A 26,443-nucleotide genomic window follows, 5' to 3' on the forward strand; every position below is an offset into this window, starting at 1 on the left:
CTCTATGGTTGAATTGGTGATTAGAAACATAAACATTTGTGCATCCATTGGGAAAGAAAAAGAGAAAAATTGTTTTAAAACGAATGAAATGTGTTTTTGGGAATTTTTTTTTTAAAAGTGTTTGTGAAAACCGGACGCCTAGGAGGCGCCTAGTGGTCAGTGGTGTTAGTGTAGTTTAGAGGGGATTAGGGAGAGACCCTAGCATGATTGAACTAATTAGGCTGGATGCGACGTCTTGGAGGTGCCTTGTGGTCTTGGATGGTTAACTAATCTTTATTTTGTGATGCTTTGGAGGTGCATTGGGTTGGGTAACACTAACGGTTTGGAAGTTGAAACGGAAATGTTTCGGGAATGGGGAGCGACATTTGCATGACATTGCACTTTATTAGCATAAATGGTGCATTTGTGATGGGGTGACATTTATTATATACTTGTCGTCGTGGTTGTTGATATGTTTTCCCTATTGGATGATCCCGTTTGCCTTTTTACATATTCTTTAAATGAATTCATGAGGACATAAGAAATGTGTTTTAGACACTTCCACTGAGCTTATGCTCATTCCATTATTTTTTAATATTTTTCAGGTTCGGGAAAAAAAGTGGCGGACAACAACCCACCACAATGTTAGATGGGATTGGGACTTTTGTTTTGTGTCTTTTGTATGTAAATATGAACTAAGCTCTCATTGTAAAGTTGGAGTATCATTTGTTAAAGTTGTAATCATGGAACCTTAGTAAATTTTGTTCTTCTTGCTCCATCGCTTCTAATTTTGGATATTACTTTAAACACTTTGATTCATGGTTATTTGTTCATGTAATGGATCATATATTATGTCGATGTTGAGTGTTGTAAGGTTGTATTTCAATGATCTTATATGTGTATGGAAATAATTACCCAGTTTCAAAAGTTCCATAGCAACTATTTTGCATATTTTCAGGTTCATAGCAGTCCAGTAGTATTTCTTAGATCGCAAAGCCATTTCAGCTAACCGAAATGCCCATTTCGGCCAACCGAAATGCCCATTTCGGTCGACCGATCACTCCAGTAGCGGGCATTTCGGTCAACCAAAATGGGCATTTCGGTCGACCGATCACTTCAGTAGCCTCAATTACTGTTTGGGTCACAACCGGCCGACCGAAATGGTCATTTCGGTCTATCGATACAGGAGCTATTTCAGTCGACCGAAGCTCCGTTTCGGTCGACTGGTTTGATGCTGTTTGGTGTAATTTGTTCTTTCTTCCATTTCAGTTGTTCTAAGTCTTGGGAAGTTGCCTAGGGTCTTCATGGATCATAATAAAGATGTATTAATGTTGTAATAACACTGGGCTTGATGTCATTGATTTAGGTAACATCGGGTTCGGGTAAGGACCTGGTTAACAGTTCGGACCTACGGGTTCGGATCATTACAGGTCTTGTGTAGGGAGCAAGAAGAGGAGGCGGCGACAGAGTCGAAGAGATGAAAAGGGAAAAAAAGTGTCCTTATTGGTCTTTTTACAAAAAAAATTATTTTTATATATTTTATAAAATTATTCAATAAGGGTAATTTGTCAATTTAGATTTTAAATGTATAGGGGGACCTAATTATACCAAATTGGAACTTGAGGGATATTTTTTGCATGTGAGGGGTGTGATATGCACTGTAAATATATTTCGGGGGTATTTTCTGCACTTGACCCAATATATATGCACAACAAGGTTTCCTTGACTTTCTATGACAAGCATTTCCTAGGAACCTATTTTCACTTCTAAAAACCATGATCAAGCACCTCATCATTTCACACACACAAGAGAAGCCTTATAGTTGAACTTCTTTTATTATATTTACAACATACACATTATCTATTATTGAGTACAAATAATGCATTAAATCCTTTTCAATTATGTATTTCATGGCACAAAAACTCTGTGGAACTCTATTTTAAATAGAACAATTGAAGTGTTATATTTAGGCAAAAGTACAAAAAGGCATTTTCAACTTTCACAAATTGCCAAGTCACCTTTGAACGATTTGTTTTGAGTGTGTCAATCCCACATCTTACAAAAGTCGGCACCTTAACCTCCCGAAGACAATCTAAGTTGTAAAAGAACTGTTGAAGCTTCCACTTTTGTCAACTTGAACAATTTAACAATGTGAAAAAAAATAAAAAGTTACTTATAAAGAAATTATTGAATTGTTTTGGGATCAATTCATTGGATCCAGATAATTAAATAAATGTGTCAATTTTATATCAGTTTTATTTAATTTAATTAAAATTTTTTTTTTACTTAGCACGTTAACCATTGATTGATCGAAATCAATAATCTGACGTCCAGCTGCATGGTCTGAACTTTAAAACTACTGCTTAACTAATAGATAACTATAAAGAAAGCCTTACAAAATTAAATTTAATAGGACTATAAGAAGTCACCAGCTGTATGGACCATAACCCATTTAAATTACACCCTCTGAACATTCTATATATTTTTATATATAAAAATATATAAAAATTTATGATAGGGTTGCAAGTTGTGCGGGTTAACTTAGCCCAATTCAAACCCAACCCAAAAAAGTTAAAATTTGAACTTCAAATTCACTCTTGTTCCGGTTGAACTTTGTCAAAACCCATACATGTTCGGATTGGGCTCAAGCTCAACCGAACCCAACCCAAAACCAAAATAAAAAAAAAAAATATCTCCTCTCTATTCTTTCTCTCTCTCTCTGCCGCCGTCCCCACCGCCGCCGTCCCTCTGCTGCCGCCACCGTCGCCGTCCCCTCAGCCGCTGATCCGCCGCCGCTTCCAAAAATTAAAACAAAACCCATACATACAAGTTAGCAGTTGCAGAGAGAGAGGGGGGCAAGCAAGAGAGTTGAGAGACAGCCGCTGAAGCTTGCGAACGGCGAACCCGAACTGGAAAGGCGGGGGATGGAAACTGAAGGATATGGGTTTTGATTTTTTGAAAAATCTGAAATGATATGCCGATATGGGTTTTGAAATAGGTAAAAGGTTTTGAACTTCCGATTACATTTCTCCATCTATTCACATCTTGTAACTCTTTACATCTCTCCATCAACAGATTTTGAAGACATAACTCTCACTCTCAAGTCTTATATCTACCTAAAATTTTAGATCAAATATACCATCTTCTTCTCTCCTTTGTTTTGTTTTTCAAAAAATGTTTTAACAGAATCGTATCCTCGCGTTAATAATATAGGGAACATATAAGATCAGCCTGGTATTTTTTCTCTTTAGAAAACGACACCGTATAAGAATTGGGCAACTAGGAAAACGACACCGTATAACTCTATGTGCTGTCCTCATCCGCTTACTTTTGATTATCTAGGGGTTTTCTGCACAGGTGATGTTTGCAGAAATTTGAAGGTCCAGGGATATTTTTCTGGCAAATTGCGCTGTATAATACACCCACAATATATATATATATATATATATATATATATATATATATATATGAGCTGTGACTGCGGTTTTGGAAATCTGCAGCAATGGGAGTCTTAAAAGACGGGTCTATTTCGGGAGTATTACCCAGTACAGAGGCCTTTGCAATTCACTATCCTGGTTACCCTTCATCTACAGCCCGTGCTGTTGAGACTCTTGGCGGAACTGAAGGAATTCTCAAGGTATGCCACTCCACACGCACGAACTCGCATATATGTGTGTGTATATATATATTTATGTATGTATATTTATGAGGCATGTAAATATATGTGAGAGGTATAAATTCTGTATTATGCTACAACAGCTGTAAGTGAATATATGTAATAAAAGAATTTTGCTCGCTAGAATTTTCATAGATTTTTTTTGGTTGTATTTGGCTGTTTATTTAGTTATTAATTTTTTGATAAGTAATTATTCAAAATTGTGCTGTTTAGTTTAATTTTTTATAGGAACGATATTGATGCAAAATCAGATTATTTGCATTTCTTACGAGTCTCAAATGTGCTCCAGGCATCGTTATGCAAATTGCACTGTGATGGTGTGTGTCTCAGGAGATATTAACAGGGTGTTTTCATGTTGTTGATGCAAAATTTGTAGGGACCAAAACCCATACTCCATTTTGTTGGTTGTGTTTGTCCATTCCTTTTTGACTTAATATTCCCTCTAGGTTCTTGATTGTGACTCGGTGATTATGAATTTAGGACTTACTAGATGGCTTAGAGGAGGAACTAGAGCGGTTTTTTTGCCCTTGGTATTGAAGGATCAGATGACTTGATTGATTTTTTCACCCTCTTTATGATTAGCTTGATGGCATGATAATGTAGTTTTGGGGTTATTCGATCACATGACATTTTTTTGCTGCTTGAAAGTCAAAACTGCTATGTTAGGTGCGGGTGAAAAAACAAATCTCGTCACTTACCTTTACGGGGAATTTGAGGTAAAATCTTTAACATCGATGAAATTGCTTATAGGAAGAATTTTCTTATAAATATTATTATCAAGCGTGCATGACATAAGAGTGAACAGTGAACGAAAATCTTTAACATCGATGAAATTGCTTATAGGAAGAATTTTCTTATAAATATTATTATCAAGCGTGCATGACATAAGAGTGAACAGTGAACGATTACTTTATCCATGGCTAGTATAATTGAACAATTTCAGATGTAGCCTGCACCTCCTCACCAAAATCTTTTCATGTCCTCAGGAAGCAGCTTACATAAGATTCTTTTGCTCTCATTCCAGGGACATATCGTACTCCTAGAAAATGCTTTGCGTACAATAGGAGTGAATAAGTAATTTGCCTTTGGCGCCTGCAAAATTATTTTTGTTGTTCTGAGATTCGCATTTCATGTTGTTGGGCAAACTTCCTATTTAAATTTGACTTGAGTTAGGTGATGTTGTGATGCGTCTAAGTACATTTTATTTGGACTGTGCTTCAGCTTGGCCAAAGCTTCAGTTAGTCTTCTTCAATCCCGTGTTGTATGCTTCTCTTTAGCTCAAGCTCTTTTATGATCCTAGTTAAGCTCATAAGTTCATAACTGATAGAGCTGTGTTCTATTGAAGATGTGAAAGAGCAGATATTTAAGAAAGTGTAAAGGCGAGAAAATATTTTGGTTTATCTGAGGAAGCCCTAGCCTCCAAGTGCTAAGCATAATAATTTTATTCCTTGATCCTTTCTACAACCCACTACTTCTTACTTAGATTATAAATAAATCAAAATTACCATAACGTGACACCAATAATCCAAATGCAGCTCAAGAATTTCAACCACCAAGCCAACTGCATCCCGTAATCACAGTGGAATGATATGTGTAACCACACCCTAGATGGCCTACAACAATAATAGCACGGAGTTATATAAGTTATATATACAGGGTTAATAATAGCACAGAATCATATCTACAAACTCTGAAGTGGGACATGATGATAGTCGCGAATCAAGCAGGAAAATCCCTGAGTCCAGCTTCCACTCACAAGACACAATGAACATTTTTATAGCTTGAGAATGCTTCATTAGACTATCTCCAATTTGTTTCTAATTTAGAGGTCTATGAGTTGACTTGAACCAGTCGGACCATTTGATCACATTCCTAAAGAGATTAATGAAACAAAACTTTAATTTTATGATTTTTCCAATGATTGTATCTTGTGTGTTAAAGATAGGTATAATTTCAGAAGTGACATTGCATTTAACCAAAAGAGAGCAAAGAAACAAAGCATATTTGAATTTTCATCATATATAATATACATATAGATTAATAATATATATACATATATATTATATATAATTATAAACATATATATTAGCTAGGACTTTGGTTCTGTAAATCAGCGGCAATGGGAGTTATAAAAGATGGTCTATTTCAGGATTATTCTCCAGTACAGAGGCTTTTTCGGTTCACTATACTGGTTACCCTTTATCTATAGCCTGTGCTGTTGTCTCTTGGAGGAACTGAAGGAATCCTTAAAGTATGTCACTCCTAAGACACAAACACATACACATAGTTGTATGTATGGATATCTATGAAACAAATAAATATATGAAAGTCATAGTGATGGAGATTAAGACATGGCCCACAAGCTTGAACTGGATATGATTCGCACTTAATCTACGAGAAGGGGCAAAGATAAATAGAATTAGGCTTTTGTATTAAATTAGGGTTAAATATTTATGTTGGTTATTTATTTATTTATTTTTTGGTAATGTTTGGTTTTTAAAGTTAATTATGTTTTTTCTTATTTTAATGATTTTTTAGGGTTTATTAATAATTTTGCCTGTGTAAAGGCTCTTGTGTAATCAAAATATTAAGCTTTTAATCATCAAACATTATTGTGGTATGAGATCTTCTATATGTGTTTCTTCCCCCCTTATTATTTTCATCTCAATCCTTAGTCTTCAATTTCATTTCTTAACCCCCTCATCTATTTCATATGAAGCACATACATGCTAGAAGATCGAAGTGTCACGTGTCAAGCACGGCCCAAACATCTTGGGCATGCCAAAGAACGTGTTTGAATATTTTTCTTTTCAAACATGATGCTGACACTCTGTGACTGATATGCAGTCACACTGCGATCACACTGTGGACATGCATGTCTAATTAAAAGAGGATTTTAAGAAATTTAAAAAAATATATGGGTTAAAATATAAAGTATGTGGAATTCTTTGAAAAGTTTCAATAATATTGAGGTCAAAATATAAACTATATATATTTTTAAAATGTAATTTATCAAGCAAATTTATTTACTTGATCTTAGTATAGTTAATATTTGTTTGAAATTGTAAAAGATCCAAAGACAATATGCTAAGAATCTTGCTCTCTTTTGCAACCAAGCTTTGAAGTTACTAGTATGGATCATCGAAGCTTGACTGCTGGCAAACCTTCTTCTCCTCCAATAAATCCTCTTTCTCAAATTTTTTTCCCTTCTCTACAGGTTCTTTAATTTATTATAAACAAAGGGCTTTTTTTTTTTTTTTGTTTTTCAATAACACCTTAGTTTCCTTATTTATTTATTTATTATTTATTTATTCTTTAACTAATCCTCTCCGTCCTAGTAGAATTCTCTCTCTTTTTTTTTCCTCCAACAAAGCCCTAATTTTGGAAAGGTTTAAGAATTATATTTCATTCAACTCTCTCTCTTTACAACTGTAATATTTTGTTTCACTATGGATTTAGATTGCAACAAATTTTATAAAAGGGAGTTCAGAAATTATACTTCAACTCATTCTCTCTCTCTCTCTCTCTTTCTTTTTCTTCGTCTTTTTTTCACTTTAAATAAGAGAATTTTTGTTGTAGTTCATTAGTTATTGTGAAATGGGATTTTTGAACTAGGAAAAAAAGAAAAAAAAAATGGGATTTTTGAGTTTGTAATTTGATGAAAAGTGATATTAGTCTTAGAATATATTATCACTTATATAAAAATTATATATTTATTATTTGTTGTGTTCTTGCTGTGCCCTTGTCTTAATTTTTTTTTTTGGATTTGTTGTCTCCATGTCGTGTCTTACCGTGCTTCTCAGTTAATCCCCCCCTCCCCCTCCTTCTTCTATCCTTATTTTATTTCTCTTCTCCTTTCTTTTTGGTCCAACATCAGTTTATCTATCTTCTTATTTCTTATCTCCTTCTCTCTTTTGTCCTACGTCGGTTTGTTTTTCAAATATCTTTTGTAACAGGGGGAAAAACACAATATAAGGGATATGCTGTTTACACATCAAATTGAAACTTTTCCCTATGGGAATGCTCATCTATAATTTGGCATTGTTTGCAGGCTCGAAGCTTGCAGTCAAACAAGTTGGAGCTCTATTTCCGTCCCGAAGATCCTTATTCACACCCTACTTTTGGGGAGCTTTCTCCCTGTAATAATTTTCTGTTAAAAATTTCCAGAAAGAAAGATAGGGATGGTCAAAATGCTGACGACTCTAACAGGATACCAAAATGTTTATCATCAAATGCCATTAATCATGAGAAAAAGATGTGCCATTCTGAAGTAGTGAAAACTGGGGAACAAGTAAGTCAACCTGATAGTGGATTGATTGCTGCTTCTGCAGAATCTCAAGCACATGTACCTGAAGACGAGGAACAAGATCTTCATGCTGACATTATTGCTCGAGTGTCAGATGCCTATCATTTTAATGGTTAAAATCATTTCTGATTATTGTAGTCTAGTTTTCCTTCTTTTACCTTTTCTGTCTGTCCTTCTTGACTTGTCAGGCACGCACTTGACCTTTGCTGGTTTCCTTTTTTTCCCCTTTCTTAACCTGTGTGTGTATTTTTTTATTTAGGAATGGCAGATTACCAACATGTTCTTGCTGTTCATGCGGATGCTGCCCGAAAAAGGAAGAGAAATTGGGCAGATATGGAACCACAATTTGGTTAGGCCTTCTTCATGGTTTATACAATTTAGAAATTAAGTTGGAACTGCTCTTTTTTTTTTTGTCAAATTAATTTTCATGTTTATGCTACTTTGTAGAGAGGAGTGGTTTAATGAATGTGGATCTGGAAGACTTAATGATTCTAGTGCCGCCACTTTTCTCGCCAAAAGATGTGCCAGAGAAAATAGTGTAAGATACTTCGGCTTGTTTTGTTTTCTTCGAGTGGATTGCTAGCTTTCCTAGTTTTCGTATATGTTCTATATATATTTTTATAAAGCACTTGTTAGGAAGCTTGAAATTCACGAGGTTGAAGGAAAGCCTTATATATTCATGTCACAGATAATGAATTTTCCATACCATTTCTTTGACATTTTTGATAGACAACAATTTCTAAAAATTGTTTCAGTGATGTGAGAGGAAGAAAAAGAATGCGACCTGATCTTTAGCTGACCCTATATGGAAACAGGTTTGTTAGCAACCATGGATCAGTTCTTGGGGTTGACTTGGTGTGGGTTCTGTCTGTTTGGTGCAAATTTTTAGCTGACCTGATCTTTTTAAGCTATCTGAAATAGGAACCAGAAACACAATCGGCTTGGAAATGAGCTGCACTGACGGCTGAACCAACTCTACTTGGGTTGCTTTGTATAAAATATCGGGTTTGATTTAACAAGCAATCACTTTCCTACTTGCTCAACAAGAGTGTTTTTGGATAATGTGCTTGATTCAACCAAAACCAAATGGACCATTTTACTACCTGTTTTTTGCAAGTCTTGTAATTGTCAAACTATGGTTCATAAAACATATGAAAACATGACTAAAATATATCATTGGCATATCAACCTAAAATTATACCAATAAAACACAGATCTAATAAAAATTCGGTAAGACAAGGTCCTGAGTAGGCTCAATGTAAGATTCACAAATTTGCCACTTCCTTTGTTAGTATGGTTTTGATTCAGGGTTGACCCATAGAAACAAATTATGTAACACCCAAAGTGTTTAGCAATAATGAAACCCTAATCAGAATTGAAAGTCAAAGAATAAGTAAAAAATGAAGAACACTATATTTTGGATCGTTCAAGCCTTGACTCTTGAGGCTTGGCCAGTCCAAGTAGTTTTGGTGATTCACCGATGCAAGCTGAAATCCCAAGTCATTGTTTCACCAGTATAATTGGTCTTCTGAACCTGTTATGATAAACTCCATCAACAACTTAAACATATTGGGTGTGTTAGTATGAAGGCCAGAGTTCATACTATTCTTTAGTTTGGTCCCCAATTTTATTAAACATCAATCACTGTGAATTATGCTAACTATATTAGTAACATGTTCAAGTACACGAAATACATATGTGGTTCAGTTTTGAGCTTGTGAAGTGTGAAACGTGGGCTTCAGTAAGATGGCAACCACTTTGCTGCGATAAAACAGGATATTAGGTTTATACCAGTTCTTGGTACTAATAACTCAAAATTTTCTTTTGTGTTTCTTTTTATTTCTTTTTTTCCCCTTGAAATTTCTAGCAATTATTGTTATCTGATTGCATTTGAGTGTTTGAACTTTCATGTAATTATGTGCTCTTCTTTGAATATGTAATATGCGATGACTGTTGAATTTTGATGTTGTTTTTTCTAGAATGTTGTGAACCTAGCATTATCATCCTTTGGCTACATGTTTGATTAAATTCAGATACAAGGTTTAGTTAACACTATTAGTTCTGTAGGATTATTTCTTGTGTCCTCTTCTTTGAATTATAAGATTTGTCATCACTTGGGAATTTTCTGATGCTTTATTTTTGGCATATCATGAATAAAAAATATCACTCTTGCCATCCAATTTTATTTAGTTTTTTCCCTTTCAGGTTAAAACCATCAGCTAGTCTGAGCTCAAAGAAGAAACAAGAGGGAGTTGTACAAAATCGTTGGGAGGTAATCTTAATTGTTGTGTCAAGCTAAGGATTTATCGACTGTGTCATTTGAGCCTGTAGATCGTTGATATTTTTTCCAATGTGCAACTCAAGAGCTAAAGTTCTGGTCATTTTTTCTATATTCATCTTTTGGACTATTTATATCAGAAAGTTGTTGGAGTAAGTCAAATTTGCACCAGAGCAAGCACACGTTCTTTAATTTTTAGTAGTTTTATATGCTGATAGGTTAATTAGGGGACAGTAATGCTCTGTTCCTTGGGAAAGAAAAAAATTGGATGGAAGGGAGAGAAGAAGGGATGGATGAGACATCCTTAGGGAAGAGATTGTGTATTTCCTTCTTTTTGTTCGGTTGGATAGAAGAGAAGAGAATAAGCTCATAATTTACTATGTTCATTAAGAGTGAAGGAAAGAGAAAGTTTTAATTGTTTTTACCATTATATCCAATAATATTTATAATATTGTAATTTATAGAGGATAGTACTGGAATTTAAAACTTGTATACTTCAGGATAGTATTTAATTTAAAACTTCTATAATAGTCCACTTGTCTTCTCTCCTTTCCTCCACCCATTTTTGGGCGGATGAAAATTTGTAAACGAGAAAGGATGGGTCATCCTTCCTATTCTCCTTTCTTTCCTTGTATCATCTCTACCAATCAAAGAAGTTTGTTCTTTTCTTCCTATTTTCTCTCCACACCTCTTTCTTCCTTCCTACCAAACACAACATAAATGATTATTATACACGCGGACATGTACACGTGTGCTGTTGTGATAAGGTACTTATTCTGGAGTGGTTGTGGAAATGCCATGTTTGTTCTTATTGTTGGATTGGACTGTTGAATGTGATTTATCTACCGGTGGCTCTTATTATTTGTATATCTGCTTTTATGGTGTTGTTTGGGCCTGTGAAAGGCCAACATAATTTTAGTCAAGTTCCTTAAATTTTGGGGATCAGGCTTTAGACAAATGCCTAACAAGCTGAAAGAGTATCCTCCCTCTTTTTATTTTCTGTTCTTTTCTTTTTCTATTTTCCTTCTTTTTATTTATTTATTTAAATATAAGCTTCCCATGCTAGTACAATATTCCTTTAATAATCTTGCATGTTTCTTGTTCTGTTGTTGAAATTCAACTGTATGGCTGCATATCTGTAGTGCCACTAGACAATAACTAATTGAGACTTTGGAAACAGATATTTAGTAGACGAATTTAGGTGGCCTAATATTAACACCTCTTCTCAGAGTATCTTGTAAGATCTTAGCAAAATTGTGTTGTTATGGAACTGATACATTTTTTTTTTTTTTTTTTTTGTTGCAGATGGATATAGAGCCATGTCTTGCCATAGACTTTAATATCAAAGATATCCTAATTTTCAGCTGATATGACTCTTTAACTTATATCTTTGATAGACCATTGCCAATTCCCAACTTTGCTCTGGCTGTATTCTTATCCTTTTGAAGTCCATTCTATCATGCTTTTGCACTTGTCGTGCTAAATCAGGCTGATTATTGATCACTTTATGATGTCAAATGTAGCAAACCAGGCATGCAATTAGAGCTGAAATGACAAGATGTCCTTCAATTAGGAAAGAGAAAACAGATAATTCAATCAAACCCAAAGCTCTTACAAAAGAGAATTTAGGTGTAAGCGGAAGGTAGAGAGTCCCTTAAACACTTCCATAACAACTTCTCCAGATATTTTGAAGTTAATAATCGTGTGCACATTTCCTTTGCTTTTAGTGGTTAATAACAGAAAATAATTCTCGAATAATTGTATTACAATATTTTTAATGCATACATCTAATTTAAGGAAATGTCAGCTGAAGAAATTATGTTATTGGAGTGCTTTTAGTTGCTCTGAAGCAAACGATTTAGCTTTGATGCTACCCTGTAATAAATGGCATTTCCCTGATAATAGTCAACACATAGTACATCATGTAAATAGTCTCAATTAGTAGTTGTGAATAACAGTACATATTTAAGAATGAAGCTGCCTTGTTTGATTTTGCTAGTGCAAATACCGCCGCTTTAATCTTCTTCAAATGCTGGGGTCTGTTCCTGTTGTTGAACAGTCCCTAGTAATTGGTCTTTCTTATTCCAGTTACAAAGTCTACTTGCATCAAGATATGGTACCACAAGTTATTTTCTTTAAACTTGCATGGAAGGTTGCCTTTAGATTGGAATTCATAGTAGTTGTGCACATGGAAAACCGTCCTTGGATTGGAATTCATGTAATAGGTAGGGCCTTTTTGGTTTACTTTTCTGTTTTCTGAGAACTGAAAAAAAAAAAGAAATTGTTGGTTGACAGTTTCTGAAAACTCAATTAAAAAAAGGTTGTTCTCTGAAAACTGAACCAAACAGGCCCATACTGCAGCGAATTTGGAAATTTTAACATCCCCTTGGGCATATTTTGGACTTATCCTTAGAATATAGTTGCATAGGTTCTTGTTGTCCGTGTGAGGTCAGGTGAAAATAATTTTTTTGCCCTTCTTTTTGCTTGTTGATACTGTATTCTCTAATAAGATTTTCTTCGAGATGGCTTACGGAATAAAGCTAGTACTTGTCAAGTAATTTGTGTGGCTGATGACTACGGGACTTTTGTTGAATGATATTTAAGATATTAACTGGAATGTTCGGATATGGAATGGAAATACAATGTTTTTGGTAGACATTTACACTTTATGTTCTGCGGGGAAACTTCTGGACATCAGTCTTTGTCTATTAATCATCTATCTCAATGCCCTTTATTTTGGAGAGTGATTACCTTTGTAATAATGATGCACCCTATTGCTGTCATCAGGAAGTCGGCAATGAAGTAATGAACTATGGTTGGGTATGATTGATATAATATCTTAATTAATTAAGTTCAATTATATACTTCACTTCCTCGTCTTCTTTGTATCTGTTTCACTTAAAAGCTTTTACAGATACCCAAAAAAATAAATTTGGAGAAATACATTTCCCAAGACTCAGAACAATGGGAGTGGCAGATGACTGTATGTAAGTTGTTTGACGAGCGTCCTATATGGATAAAAAATTCACTGGCTCAACGTTTGCTTGACAAAGGTCTGAAATTTGGAGATCATATGCTCAGAAGGTGGTCTGCCTTTAAAATTGTGCTTTATTTTGTAAAATATCTTGTTGTAATATTGAATTTGCATGACTCGAGAATTCCCGACAACTAATTCATTTTGAAAGTTTCAGTGGCTGTGTATCTGTTTAATGTCACAGGCTTCTCTTCAGAACAGCATATTACTTCTCAAACGGGCCATTCCTTCGTTTCTGGATCAAGAAAGGATATGATCCACGCAGAGATCCTGAATCTCGCATGTGAGAATCAAACTCAGATCCTGTAAACCCCTGCTATTTGGCGTCTCTGTCCTTGTCTTTAGTATCGAGTTCTAGTCCTTCATTTGCATTGGTTTTGATTATCATGAAACCTGGAATGAGTGAGCTTTAGGATTTAATTTACTGAATATATGATCAAGGCAGTTATATTATTTTATTTATTTCTGCTGATAAGTAGATAACTGATGGAAACTTCAGGTAAGAGCTAGTCGACTTCTATGAATGGTTTTAGACTACTTGCATTAAGATATGAGTGAAGGCACTGGAAAATACTTCCATTCCTCCTTTTAAAGTTAGTAGCATTCATGATTTGTTTTGGATTTTAAAGTGGTAGGTTAGTGACTGAAAAGGAAGTGAACTTGTATGTTACTTAAATGAGTGTTATATACATACATACATATATATATATATATATTATTTGTAGGTTTTCCTATTGTAAATTGACTTCTAAAAATCAAACTTGTGTGGCTGGTAAAATTTTAGGAGAAACCAAAATAAATGAGAAAGTGAAGTCTTATCAATCTTCTAGTTTTTAGTTAGAACCGGAATGTGAACATCCTAATTTATCGTAAATATTTGTCTTGTTGACAATCACCCATTACATCCTCAGTAGATTTTCCAGACTTATGCTGGAATATCAACTTTAGGCGCAACAATAACATTCTAGAATGGAGGTGCCTTTTTGCACTGTCCTTCTGTATTAAGGGTGGTTTCTTTTTCACTTGTATAGAAATTTGAAAAAATATGTGATTGTTCTTGTCAGATGTTGCCTAGTGTAACACTAGGCGCAACAATAACCTAGTGTTGTTTTTTTTTTTTTTTTGGTAATCTCTATTAACTGTTTTCTTGGCATCCCTTTCTTTCTTAGTGTCAGATGTTTCTTATGGGAAAAAACAGGAAAAGGTAAATAAGATGGTCGAATATAGTAAATCTTTTTCGTAGAAAAGTAGCTGTAGAGGTTGAATTCTCATGTACAATGCTGACAATGTGTCTGTGGAAATGGATAAAACAAAAAATTAAAGAAATAAAGGACATCTAATTAGAAATCCAATTTTATTCTAGGTTATCACATTCATTTCCCTTCAATTCTATTTGCATTCATTTATAAAATAGAAATGCTTTTCGTTTGATCTATTACTAATATTTTCGATCTATACTTGTTATATTATGACTATAAGTATTAATATGAATTTGGATGCATTAAACTCTTTTATGCAATGATGCTTATTTCCCAAGATTTAAAGGACATCGAATTAGCAATCCAATTGTGTTCTAGGTTATCACATTCATTTCCCTTCAATTCTATCTGTAGACAACCATCTACTCTAAAAGATTAATCTATTAGAGAGTGCAACTTTAATATTTAAATCCTTCAACACGTCCCCTCACGTGTGGCCTTCTTTTGGTCCAACACGTGTTTCAATTTTATTTATCAAGCTGACGATGGGATTTGAACACAAGACCTTGCATGCTCTGATACCATGTAAACCACCATCTACTCCAAAAGGTTAAGTTGGTGTAACTTAAAATTTAAATCCTTGAACACTATTTGAATTCATGTATAAAATAGAAATGCCTTTCGTTTGATCTAATACTATTATATTCTTTTGTTCCATAGTTGTTATATTTGGTACTATAGGTATTAGTATGAATTCTGATGCTTTAAACTCTTTTACGCAATGATGCTTATTTCCCTAGATTTTGATGCTTACATCCAAAATTTTGTTTCCACAGATATCAAAGAATTGATTTTCGAGTACCACCATCATTGCGAAGCTATTGCGATGCTAACATGGCCGCTGGGTAAGTTCATTCAGACGGTTATATTTTCTTTAGACGAATTTGTAATTTATGTGATAGCAGCTTTGTGTCTACATATCTGACTTTGGCTCAACTAAAATTTAATATCTTCACACTGAGTATTCTATTATTAAGGATATGGAGCAAATCATTATCATGACTTACATGCTTAGTGCTAGTGCATCAGCAGTGTTTTTGATACGTTTTGGGCATACCGTTGAGAGTATTAGCGGAATTGTGTGCTGCTCTATAATTAAAATACTACCATGTATGAGTTGTCTGAATGGAATTAAGGATATGGAGCAAATCAATATCATGACTCACATGCTTAGTGCAAGTGCATCAGCAGTGTTTTTGATACCTTTGGGCATACTGTTGAGAGTATTAGCGGAATTGTGTGCTGCTATAGAATTAAAATACTAACCCCATTTATGAGTTGTCTGAATGGAAAGCTCAGGATATGTGTGGTTTAAACCCGCATGGGTAGCCTAGTGGTAAAGGGGTCTCAAGGGGCGAGCCGTAAACTGGACGCCCTGAATTCGACTCTCACAAGGCACAAAAACACCCGGTTAAAATGATGTATGGTTTGTGGGTGATTGCACATATCCGAGATTTACCCTGCAGCCATAAGTCCTAAGGGCCGGTGGTTGGAAGGGTTCCCTCATTTCTAAAAAAAAAAAAAAGCTCACCAGGTTTACAATTATTACTATATCACTTTTTGTCTCTGTATTAACCATATTTGAGCAGTAAATTTCTTAATTTTTTTAATTTTTTTTTGGCGAGTCAATTTGAGGAACAAAAATGAGTTACAGCATTTCAGTAATTTTATCATTTTAGAAACATGAATCCATTTTGTGGAGTCCTTTGTTCATTCATCTGATAAATGCATATGATCTCTTAATTGATAATGTTGTTATTTTTATTTAGTGATAACCCAGTATTTTGGGTTATTTTAAATATTTTTATGTTCATATTTCTATTTGGTTTGTTAGAAGTGACCATATATTTTCTTGATTGAAATCCCTTTAGTAGAAATCAAACTAGTGTATTTTTTGTGTCTTTGATGAAGATTTGAAGTACTCTCTGAAGTTTAGGAGTTGGTATAATTTTATCACTCTCCTTTTAGTAGAGGTGAATCTTCTATTTCGGTTTCAGTTGAAACTCTTTTTTAAAGTTCTTCATTTGAATGGCTAGCTTCGTGACAGCTGTACAAGGCTCTTGGCTAAAGGGTCACATTATTTCATTGCTTATAGTCTATAAGCAACACCAATAATAGGAGAAGTGAAGCGACCTTGGACATATCAGATTCTTTATCCTATCCCCTTCCTGGCAATGACTATGGGCACTTAATCCACTGAACTGTTGGTTTTCTTTTAAATTTACCCTCCATGATGAGCTACTGCTTAAATGTCAAAGAGGTACCACCTAAAGAAACTTTCTGGAATATGCAGCTAATTAAGGAATACTTAAGGATCCTTGTCTCAGTGACAGTCATCAAGTTTAGCACCTCTATCGACATCAAACAAATCTAAATGCCTGCGGTGGAGGAATTTTGATCATAAATCGATGGTTTAGGACCGAAGAAGATGATTTAATATCTGTACTCTTATTGATTATGTTGGCTTCTTTCATATGATGACAGTTGCAATAGCATTTCAATGGCATCTGCTGAGGCTATAGATTCATCCATTGCAGAGACTGTAGCCCAATAGAGCTATGAGCGTTAAGACCAAAGGGGCTTTCAAAAGTTCAATTTCATAACATTTCAATGGCCTGTGGTGAGGCTATAGATTCATCTATCAAATTCACCCCATCCTTCCATTAGTCTAAGGCTGCCTTTGAAGTGCTCACATTGAAGAACTGAGTAATGTGAGGTACATAATATTGTGGCCAGGTTGGTTGAGCAAAGAAGAGATGCGTCTGCTAGAGGCAGTTTCAATGGTTCTAGTCTTCTTGCCTATGCTTGTACTTAGTCAGAAAATGATTATTCATATTTTTTCCAATCACCAAAAAATAAGAAAAAATATTTATTTTATATATAAAAAGTTTCCAAGAAAAAACATTTTACAACTTTTATTTTTTTAAAAGTCAAAACAAATGGAGGGAAACTTAGTGAACTAGAATGCTGAAGGGCATGACAATTTGATGCCTATTTTGGGCTTTGACTTTCTTCGATCGAGTAGATTACATCGACAATCTCTCAAATTTGTTTTGAAGACTAGGACCAAGTGTCATATTTTTTTTTTTTTTTGATAAGTAGGACCAAGTGTCATATTTTTTTTTTTTTTTGATAAGTAGGACCAAGTGTCATATTGATTCTTACTTGAACTTCACCATCTGTTAATTTTAATTAAATTTCAGTTTAGTCTTTGCGTGTAATTTGGTTAAAGATGTCTCAAATCTCTTTTGGGAAGGGAGAATATGCAAGTCACGTTTTGAGTCGTGATCGTCTCTGGATAAAGGTTCGTATCTGTCGTGCCATCTTGTTAGCCTTCTGTGGCATTGAGATCTCACTGAAAATTTTCTTGGATGTTTGTGTCCTCTAAATCTCCTAGTCTGATATTTGTAGATACATGGATGCGTGATGACCGGATATAAGATTATTTGTTAAGTCTTCTTTAAAGTATCACGTGTCTTGCCCATTTCTTTTTGGTTAATGAGCTCACTTACAGTCTTCTGCTAGCTGTGCTTTTAGTCTTCTCATTTTTTTCTTTGATCAAGCCCTTTTGTTTTGGTCTCAAAAGTCACGTGGGAATTTGAGATGATAACCTTTATGTGTTACTGAACTTATCTGACTGAAAAGGGGTTCAATTATAAATATTTATATTATTTATTTTTAGGGAGGTGTGCTTGTGTCTAGGAGGATCAGATGGCTTATTAGCGAGAGTGATTGATTATTTTGAATCGAAGGCCTTAGGAAAGAGGAAGACTAAATAAAACATGAAAAGAGAAATGTTCAGGAATTTCTTTTATTTAATTCTTTCTATCAATCTTCTTGTTTCTTCTCCATGTTGTAATGTTTAAGTCGATTGTTGCTTATCCAACTGCATTCATAATAAGGGTGCGGGGATATTTTAATCTGCACTTTTACATTGCACAATCTACTTGATTGTTTTTCATGGGCCTCATGGCTGGAAATGATTGTCCTTTCTGTATGTATATCTACTTGTGCCATTCATCAACCAATTGATTCCTCTCAATTTACATATTTTTCATGCAGGTTAAAGCATAGATGGGACGATATAAGTAGATTTCGTGTTTTTCCTTATAAATGCCAAATTTCATTACAGCTTTTTGAACTTGAAGATGATTACATTCAACAAGAGATTAGAAAACCTTCAGACCAGGAAACTTGCACTGTAAGTTTCTCATATTGATTCATGGTGTCTAAGATTCTTTTCCTAAAAGCCACAATAATCAATTCTTCCATCTTGAAAATTTTCTTTTAATTTCTATATCACATCTAATAGTAATGGATGGCAAGTTTTATGTGATAAATGGAATTTATTTCTCACAATTTGAAATGTTCGACTCCATGCAATCCCAAGCTTATGGCTTGTTATTTCAAGATGCACAGTCCATGGTGCTTTAGAGTTATATTATTTCATTATTATCAACTTTTTTTAGCACTCTTACTTAGACTGCTATTTTTTTTTATCCCCTATAAGTAGAATTGTAGCACCATATGAGCGTAGTATCTACTTTGGGTCTTTATGTATGTATTGCTTACCTTTTATTATATTTGGTCCAGTGGCAAATTTTCAATCTTGGAATTCTCAATTTAAGTTAATTTATTTGTTTTGTTGATAAAATTGGTTATGGGTTCTCTAGCCAAATAGGGTTGTTGGATTATGATATGTAAAATTCTAAATGATGAACATGTAAAACTTAAAGTTGTTATTAAAGGGTTTTTAAAATAAGAATGAACATCAGCTATCACTCTTGCAACGAAAGAACTCATTGCCAAATGTTGGTTCAAGTAAGGCGGGAGGAGTGGACATGATGCAAACTTAACTTTTAATATTATTTGTACAAAGTGGCTCCTTTGGACTTGAATTTGCATTCTTATGTTTGACATACCAAGCTTTTATTACCGAGCAAGCAATGGCTGTATAGCACTTTATAAAGTTTTTGACTTGCAACAATGTAAACTGTTAAAAATAATTGATGTAAGGGATGCAATAGCTTTCAGACTGTTAGCATGACAATGCATATTGAGTTCTGGCTGAACTTGTATAGATGACACTATAACCTATGACCAATTTGTTGAAATATGGTGTGGAAAATACGCACTGTTTATAGAACTTAACTATTTATCTGGAAAAGTATCATCTTCATTATAGAAAAGAGCTTGTAATTTTGAGTTTTATAGAAATAAATCGTATGTCGGTTTGCATTCTCAAGCACCCACCTTATGTTTTTAACTAAAACTGATTGTATCAAATTACCTTTAACTTAGTTCTTCGAAGGCTGGATAGCGGGGTAGAAGTGAGTCGTAGTAACTCTCAGTTTCTGATTGAATGTAGCATCAATTGCCACTTCATCTAAAGTGGTGTTCAGCTTGCATGCTGAAGCTTAGTCTTGGAAGAAAATTACCTCAACAGAACGGTATCTACATAAATTTGCTTCAATTAGGTCTGATATCCTAATGCCATTACCATAAATCTCTTGACCTAGTGCTTATTTTCCATTACGGAGCCAATGATTTAGGTTTAGTTCAACCCATTACACAAGAAATGGAAATCCAATATCTTGTTATGAGTGTTGAAGGCATGACGTCGGTGGGATGTGATTTAGCATTAGGATATGAATCATGAAAGGATTGTCTGGAACTTCTGAGCCGCTGTTTGGTAGAAAGGGTGGTGTTTATGGATTTTTTGTCTCAGATGATGTTTCGATTCAAGCATGGGTGGACTAAAACTGGAGGGTCTCAGCTGGTTCTTGAGTTATGGATATGAATGGATCCAAGTTTTTGTTTGAATTACCTTATTGGAGGAAGAAGAGTGTTCGTCGGTGGAGTGGGATTTGGAGGAACTCTTCTTCATTGACGGGTGCGAGCGGCAAAGTGATTTAAGCTGAAGGCATTTCCACAAAGCACTTGCTTTTCTATACTTTATGGTGCCATAAAATGTTTAAAGCTCCAGGAGACGGGGCCAGTGGTGTTCGGGGTGTGGCTGAGGTGACTGCTGATCAAAAGCATGTCCATTGGGCTTGTTCTTTTGGTGAAGGCAAGAAGCCCTGTGTCAACATCAGTAGTAGTGGGGGTGGACTTATGGCAGTATTGTATTCATATTTGTGATGAATCAGCACCAGAATTTGTTTTCGTGGTGAAGGATTGGCGATGAAGCAGGCGGCATGCAGGAAGTTGGCAATTGAAGGCGGAGGAGAATGGATTGACGTGTGGGGTGGTTGCCGTGCGTGGCCCCAAGTTAGAGATGCGTGGAGGACAGCCCCCCTTTGCTTGTGGTGGGCTCTTTGGAAGGAGAGGAACAGGAGATCCTTTGATGGGGTGGAGGCTCCATGGGGGGTGTTTAGATATTCTGTACTTAGTTCTATATTCTTTTGGGTTCAGGGTTCTAATTGTAAATCTATGGAGATTCTTTTGTCTTTTGTGGATAGCTTGAGGCTATAGTTTTTGTGCAGTTGTTGGACACTCTTCAATGAATATTTATCCACAAAAAAATAAAGGCAGAAGAGGATGGAGAACCACAGACAAGCTGCGAGTGCAGTTAAAATGAGGAAGGCTGAAGCTAAGACACATAGAAGGGATAGGGGCCATTGCTTATCTGATCGTAATCCCCAGTTAGATATTTTTTATTTCAAATTGAAAAGTAGCCCACTAAGGGTGATTAGTGGGTCACGTGGTGGTCCAGGCTATGATATCTATAGCCTTGTGTCTAGACTTAAGACTTTGAATGCATGCTTTATTGCGCTTGTGCTTAAGAAGAGAAGCTGTTAATATTTTAGGCTAGTAAATTGACATGAGATGATAAAATTTTGCGTGTGTTTGTGTCATTGAAGTTTTGAAGTGTTATAGGAGGCTATTTTAAAGACTCAAAATGCTTAGAAGGTCTTGGATGTTGTCCAGGTTACAAATAGGTATGTTGCTGGACTTCAGAAGAGCCCTCTTTTATGCACTAGCTGGACATATAGGAGAGAATGGACATTGGAGCATGAGTATGGTGTCGAGTACATTCAAGGGTAATATGATGAGAGGGTTCACTGAGGGTGGAAGTGAGGTCGATTACATTTCTATTTCTTACTTGTTTGTGATGACACAGTCATTTCTTTTATGGTAATGCAAAGTAATTAAGGTATCTCAGGTGTGTATTATTATTATTATTATTATTATTATTTTTTTTTTTTTTTTTTTTTTTTTTCCTATTCTGTGTGTTTTGAGGGTGGGAGGTGTTAGAGATGAGGAACGTAAGTAAACTGTTTACGTAGTATTCCTGACTTGTGCAAACAAAATTTCAGTATCTTCCATGAAAATTTCATCTGCAAGATGCATTTAAAGTAGTTGTTTCAGCACATGCATGCTATCAACTTGGTGTTAGATGTACCACCTTTTATGTGCAAATTCTGAAGTTATATACTTTGCAGTGTGCGACAGGATGGTTCTCCTCACGTGTGCTTGATTGCTTGAGATTATGTGTCGCTACGAGATTTCTATCTGTATACCCTAAAGCCGGTGCAGAAGCCTTGTTGAAATTGGCAATTGAACGCTTTGAAAAGTCAAAGAAGATGAAAATCTGTATAAAGGACTTGAAAGCTGATCAAGAGGGGCAACGACAAGTGAATAAAGGTTCAGATTAACTATCACTTATGATCTCTTCAAATTTGTTGAGAACTTAATTCTTATGCTATAAAAGTTTGTTTTATTGCTCCATCAATATTCCTTATGAATTGTTCATTAACATTGCAAAATTGTGAATGATTTCATATAATTTTATATTATTATATCCAATAAAATTCATATCAACTTTATAAATACTGCATCCTTTTTCGTCTAATTTTCATTACTTCTCCCATCCTCTGTCTCAATTTCAAGTTCGATGTTTTTTGCATTTTTTCCTCCTTATTCTTCCTCACCTTTTGATGCACTAGTTCTTGGTGCTGGTTTTTTCGCTTTCACACTCTTTCTATGTTTGTAACTTCATTTTTTTTTTCTTGTAGACTTTAAGACTTGAACCCAATTGGTTGCAGTGCAGCACTATTAACGCTGTGCTGCAATGGCTTTGTTCTAATTCCTTAATTATTTTGTCTTCTACTTCTCTCCGAATGTGAAGTGGTTGGTATCATTGCTGTACTACTGTTGATTTTCCCTCTTTTGCATACTCAAATATTCATTTCTTAATGTATCGTTAATAAAATTTTGTTGTGCAGAATTGGCAGGCAACGAAGACAAAGAAGACTCAAATGATGAAGATGAGATTGAAGAAGATGAAATTGAGGATGATAATGTCGAAGAGGAATTTGATGCATATGAGGCACTTGATCTGGTAAATCAGCACCTGCTTTATGTTCAGATCTTAGGTTATATAATAAGTTTGGCATTGGACCCTTCTTGTTATCTTACTTTTTATCATGGCTTCTTTTGATTATTCTTTTACATTTTTTGTTTCTAGGCTGGTGAGGATGACAGTTACTTCCCACAACCATATTCATGTATCCTTGGAAAATTTCCTTACTCTTGTTTTTCTTAAAAAAATTCTCTTTGAATATAAGAAATCATGGCCGATCCCTCAGGTAAGAGTTTTGAACTTCTACGAAAAACAGTTAACAGTGATTTAAAATTAATTTCAGAAAGGGGGGATATAATATGAAATGACTTATTTTGTATCAGGCAGACTAATGGCACAGGGATAGAGGTGAAGTCACTCTCGTAGGCTGTTGCAATGCAATAATAGAATTGCCAATTGAATTGAAATCACAAATCCTGAAATTTTAGGAAAATAGACATGCTGAAATGTTCATTCTTGCCAACAAAATGTTTGTTGCATACTAATAATGCTTCAAAGTTTCATTCCAAATTAACTAGCACTATGATTAAATTTGAATTTCCTATATGTCACAACAGATACAGACCATGAGAACACCTCGAAGAACTACTTGCAAGAACTTTTTGGTAGTTTTCCATCCAGTGAAACAGGTGGCAGTAAGTTGCAAGATGCTGACGACAGTGATGGAGAATTCCAGATATATGAACAATACAGCAATGATGATTGCTCTGATGATGATGACGACTACTAACATTCTCAATTGGTAGCTGTAATCTTAAAGGTTGGCTATCTTCTTCTTTTTCTCTTTTTTTTCTTTCTAATTATACAATTTATGTTACTTCCTACATTTTTTACGTTAAGAGACTGACAAAAGCGATGCTGCGTAACACAGATAACTTTCTTCATTACGTTATTGGAGTGGGCCTGCGTGTGATCGACTTGCATGATGCATAACATGTGCCATTCTATGTTGTATTAGAAGTATCATCGTGTCCTAAACTGTTTGTAGCCTTACCATCAAGCATATGCGCCTGTTTTTTTGGCAGTTGGCAGGCCTCAACTTTCACGATTCTGTAAATACCTCCCTCCCTCCCTCCCTCCCTCCCTCCCTCTTGGTCTTCAACTTTTAGTTTTTGCACATAACCCCCTTGAAGTGTAAGAGATGCTGCAAATCACCCCCATGCCGTGTGTGGACCATTATGGAATGGATGAATTAGTATCCTATGTGATTTTAAATTGTAAAACTCCTATAATGCCCTTTTAGGTAAACTGCGAAACTCCCCCTTAACTTTCATGATTCGTTTTTGCACATAACCAAGTTGATGATGATGATTATAAATGTTATTATTATTATTATTATTATTGCACTTCACCCTTAACAGCTACTTGTTCCCAAATTATTTGAGAATTCTTATATTAGTAACATCTGTATAACGAATTAACGATATGTACCTTTCTCGAGATGCATTTTCCCCGAGTCAAGCTCACCAGTCATCACCAGATTTGTTTTTCTAGTTTGGTCAAAATTCTTTCGAACATATTTTTGTCTGCACCTCTTAAGTTCCAACATTTCATGATATTTATTCCCAAATCATTTCAGGCGACTGTTAATCTGATATACCAAATTTGTCGTCGTGCTACAGAAACAGCAACTAACCACTTAGTGATGGAAATTTTAAATGACATTTCCCCCCTAAGTCTCCCGTTTGCCAATCACATGTAAACATGTCAATTTTTTGAGACTGTTAAAGTTGTTAATGAGGATATAATAAGTTTTAATTGCAATCAAAATCATGCATTTTTTTTTTTTTTTTGATCTTTTAGGCTACAGTTTTGACATATTGTTTTCATACTGCAGGTACAATGCTGAGTTTCAATGAATCTGGCAGTGTTTTTCTGACCAAAAGTCTCAATGAAAGTAGCTTTACATGGATAAGTGTAGCAGTTTAACCTTTAGCTACAATTTTAGGCATTGCTACGTAAATTGGACATCTAAATATAAATTTTTGTCCCCAAGCTTTCGAACTGCAATGCAAACTATACATTTATTTATTTTTATTTCTTCTAAGTTTAGCTATAACATAATGGAGTCGAAAGGGGTGTTTTACTCTTATGTATTTTTGACCCCGGGTTACGATTTACTTTCACCTTTTATGTGGTCAGTTCATAGGTAAGAAAATTGCTATTGAATTGGAAGATCTCAAGTGACATTTGCGATGTGTTCAATTAGTGAGTCATGTCCATGTAGGGGTGGCTATTAGGCGGGTATTGAATGGGTCAGGGCTTAAATGGGCGGGTCATAAGCAGGTTAACCAGCTTCAACTTTTTTTTTTTTGTTTTTTTGTGTGCTAGTGCATCTTTTATCGATGAAGAGAAACATGTGAAGATGTAATATTGAAAAAGCAAAATCAAAATGATAAGGTTTCATTAATTTTTTTTCTCTCAAAATGATAAGCTGAAATCAAAACATTTTACTTTAAAAAAACAACTAAAAAATAAGAAATATTAACCTGAAAAATAGGACTCATGATTTAGTCAAGAGGGTCAGAGTGAATTATGCTTCTGGTGGGGACTTTAGAAAAATCCAATGCTTGCATATTAAGACAGAGATAGAAATGCATATAATCCAATTATACAATATCAAATATTCAGATGGAGCTTCAACAGAGAACCCAAATATGAATAATCACCAATATAGAGTGTGAGAAAGAGAGAGAGGAGAGTTTATATATATATATAGAGAGAGAGAGAGAGGGAGAGAGTTGGTCTTACCATTGATTGAATACGCGCAAAAATGAATCTCGATCGAAGAATTGCCTCTGCTATAAGTTTCTTGAACAGCCAACGAAACCGATGGATGCATTAGAGGGAGCTAGGGTTTGTTAATTTTGGAGGTGAATGAAGAGGGCGAGAGAGGGTGGGGGTTGACGAGCAGGTCTCAGTCTTAGGATTTTGTTGAGTGGGTTAAGTTGGGTACTCATCTTGACCCATTATTCACCCATTTATTATAATGGATACCCATTTTTTATCCATTAATTACCCATTCATTTAAATTGGGTACCCAAATGTTTTAATTATAATAGGTAGATTTGGGTAGTTTAATGGGTTTGGATATAAATTGCCACCCCTAAGTCCATGGATGCTCATCTTTTTTATTTGATAGAGAGTAATGTACAAGATTCATTATTTGGCTTGAGAGTTGAATCCGTCTTGTTAGTTGCAACTTGCAAACTAATTTTAACTACTTTTTAAATTTCAACTAAATTCCCAAATAATAGAAATTTAAATTTTCACAACATATCAACAACAATCCACTATGCTTTTAAGCATAACATATGCAATCATAAGCAATAGAATATAAGTTTGCCTCCTCACATAATTTTCTAGGTCCTTGGTCCGTCACTACCAATATAATAGCAATTTGATCTCCAGGCTAGTCTTCCTGTCAATCTCAGAATCAATGATTTGTTGTTTTAGTTGAACTTTAATATAGTTCTATTGCTTATGATTGCATATGTTATGCTTAAAAGCCTGGAGATATACCATAAAGATTACGGTTTTAGAGTT

At 34.8% G+C, this 26,443-nt stretch overlaps 1 protein-coding gene across 6 annotated transcripts; it reads left to right on the forward strand.

Moving 5' to 3' along the window:
• Nucleotides 1–2,632: 2,632 nt before the first annotated feature.
• LOC132302730 (uncharacterized) lies at nucleotides 2,633–24,989 on the forward strand. Of its 6 annotated transcripts, none has more exons than XR_009480911.1 (17): nucleotides 2,636–2,977; nucleotides 3,337–3,616; nucleotides 7,707–8,073; nucleotides 8,221–8,310; nucleotides 8,409–8,499; nucleotides 10,167–10,233; nucleotides 11,545–11,587; nucleotides 13,152–13,323; nucleotides 13,458–13,556; nucleotides 15,309–15,377; nucleotides 18,595–18,733; nucleotides 21,978–22,179; nucleotides 22,761–22,876; nucleotides 23,003–23,042; nucleotides 23,455–23,657; nucleotides 23,769–24,140; nucleotides 24,735–24,989. XR_009480911.1 is itself a non-coding variant. In XM_059799654.1 (16 exons), the coding sequence occupies exons 2-15, from the start codon at nucleotides 3,482–3,484 to the stop codon at nucleotides 23,625–23,627; spliced, it is 1,803 nt and encodes a 600-aa protein (XP_059655637.1). In that variant the 5' UTR covers nucleotides 2,636–2,977; nucleotides 3,337–3,481; the 3' UTR covers nucleotides 23,628–23,657; nucleotides 24,735–24,989. The 6 variants fall into 6 exon arrangements, 2 of the variants coding, with proteins under 2 accessions (XP_059655651.1, XP_059655637.1); XR_009480912.1 differs by lacking the exon at nucleotides 23,769–24,140 and adding an exon at nucleotides 24,477–24,595; XR_009480915.1 differs by lacking the exons at nucleotides 23,003–23,042; nucleotides 23,769–24,140 and adding an exon at nucleotides 24,477–24,595 and having other exon boundaries at nucleotides 2,633–2,977.
• The last annotated feature ends 1,454 nt before the right edge of the window (nucleotides 24,990–26,443 follow it).

Source organism: Cornus florida, unplaced genomic scaffold (assembly GCF_030987335.1).
Source record: "Cornus florida cultivar Cherokee Brave unplaced genomic scaffold, ASM3098733v1 CherokeeBrave_3.0.0_Hap2_Chr01, whole genome shotgun sequence".
NCBI lineage: Eukaryota > Viridiplantae > Streptophyta > Magnoliopsida > Cornales > Cornaceae > Cornus > Cornus florida.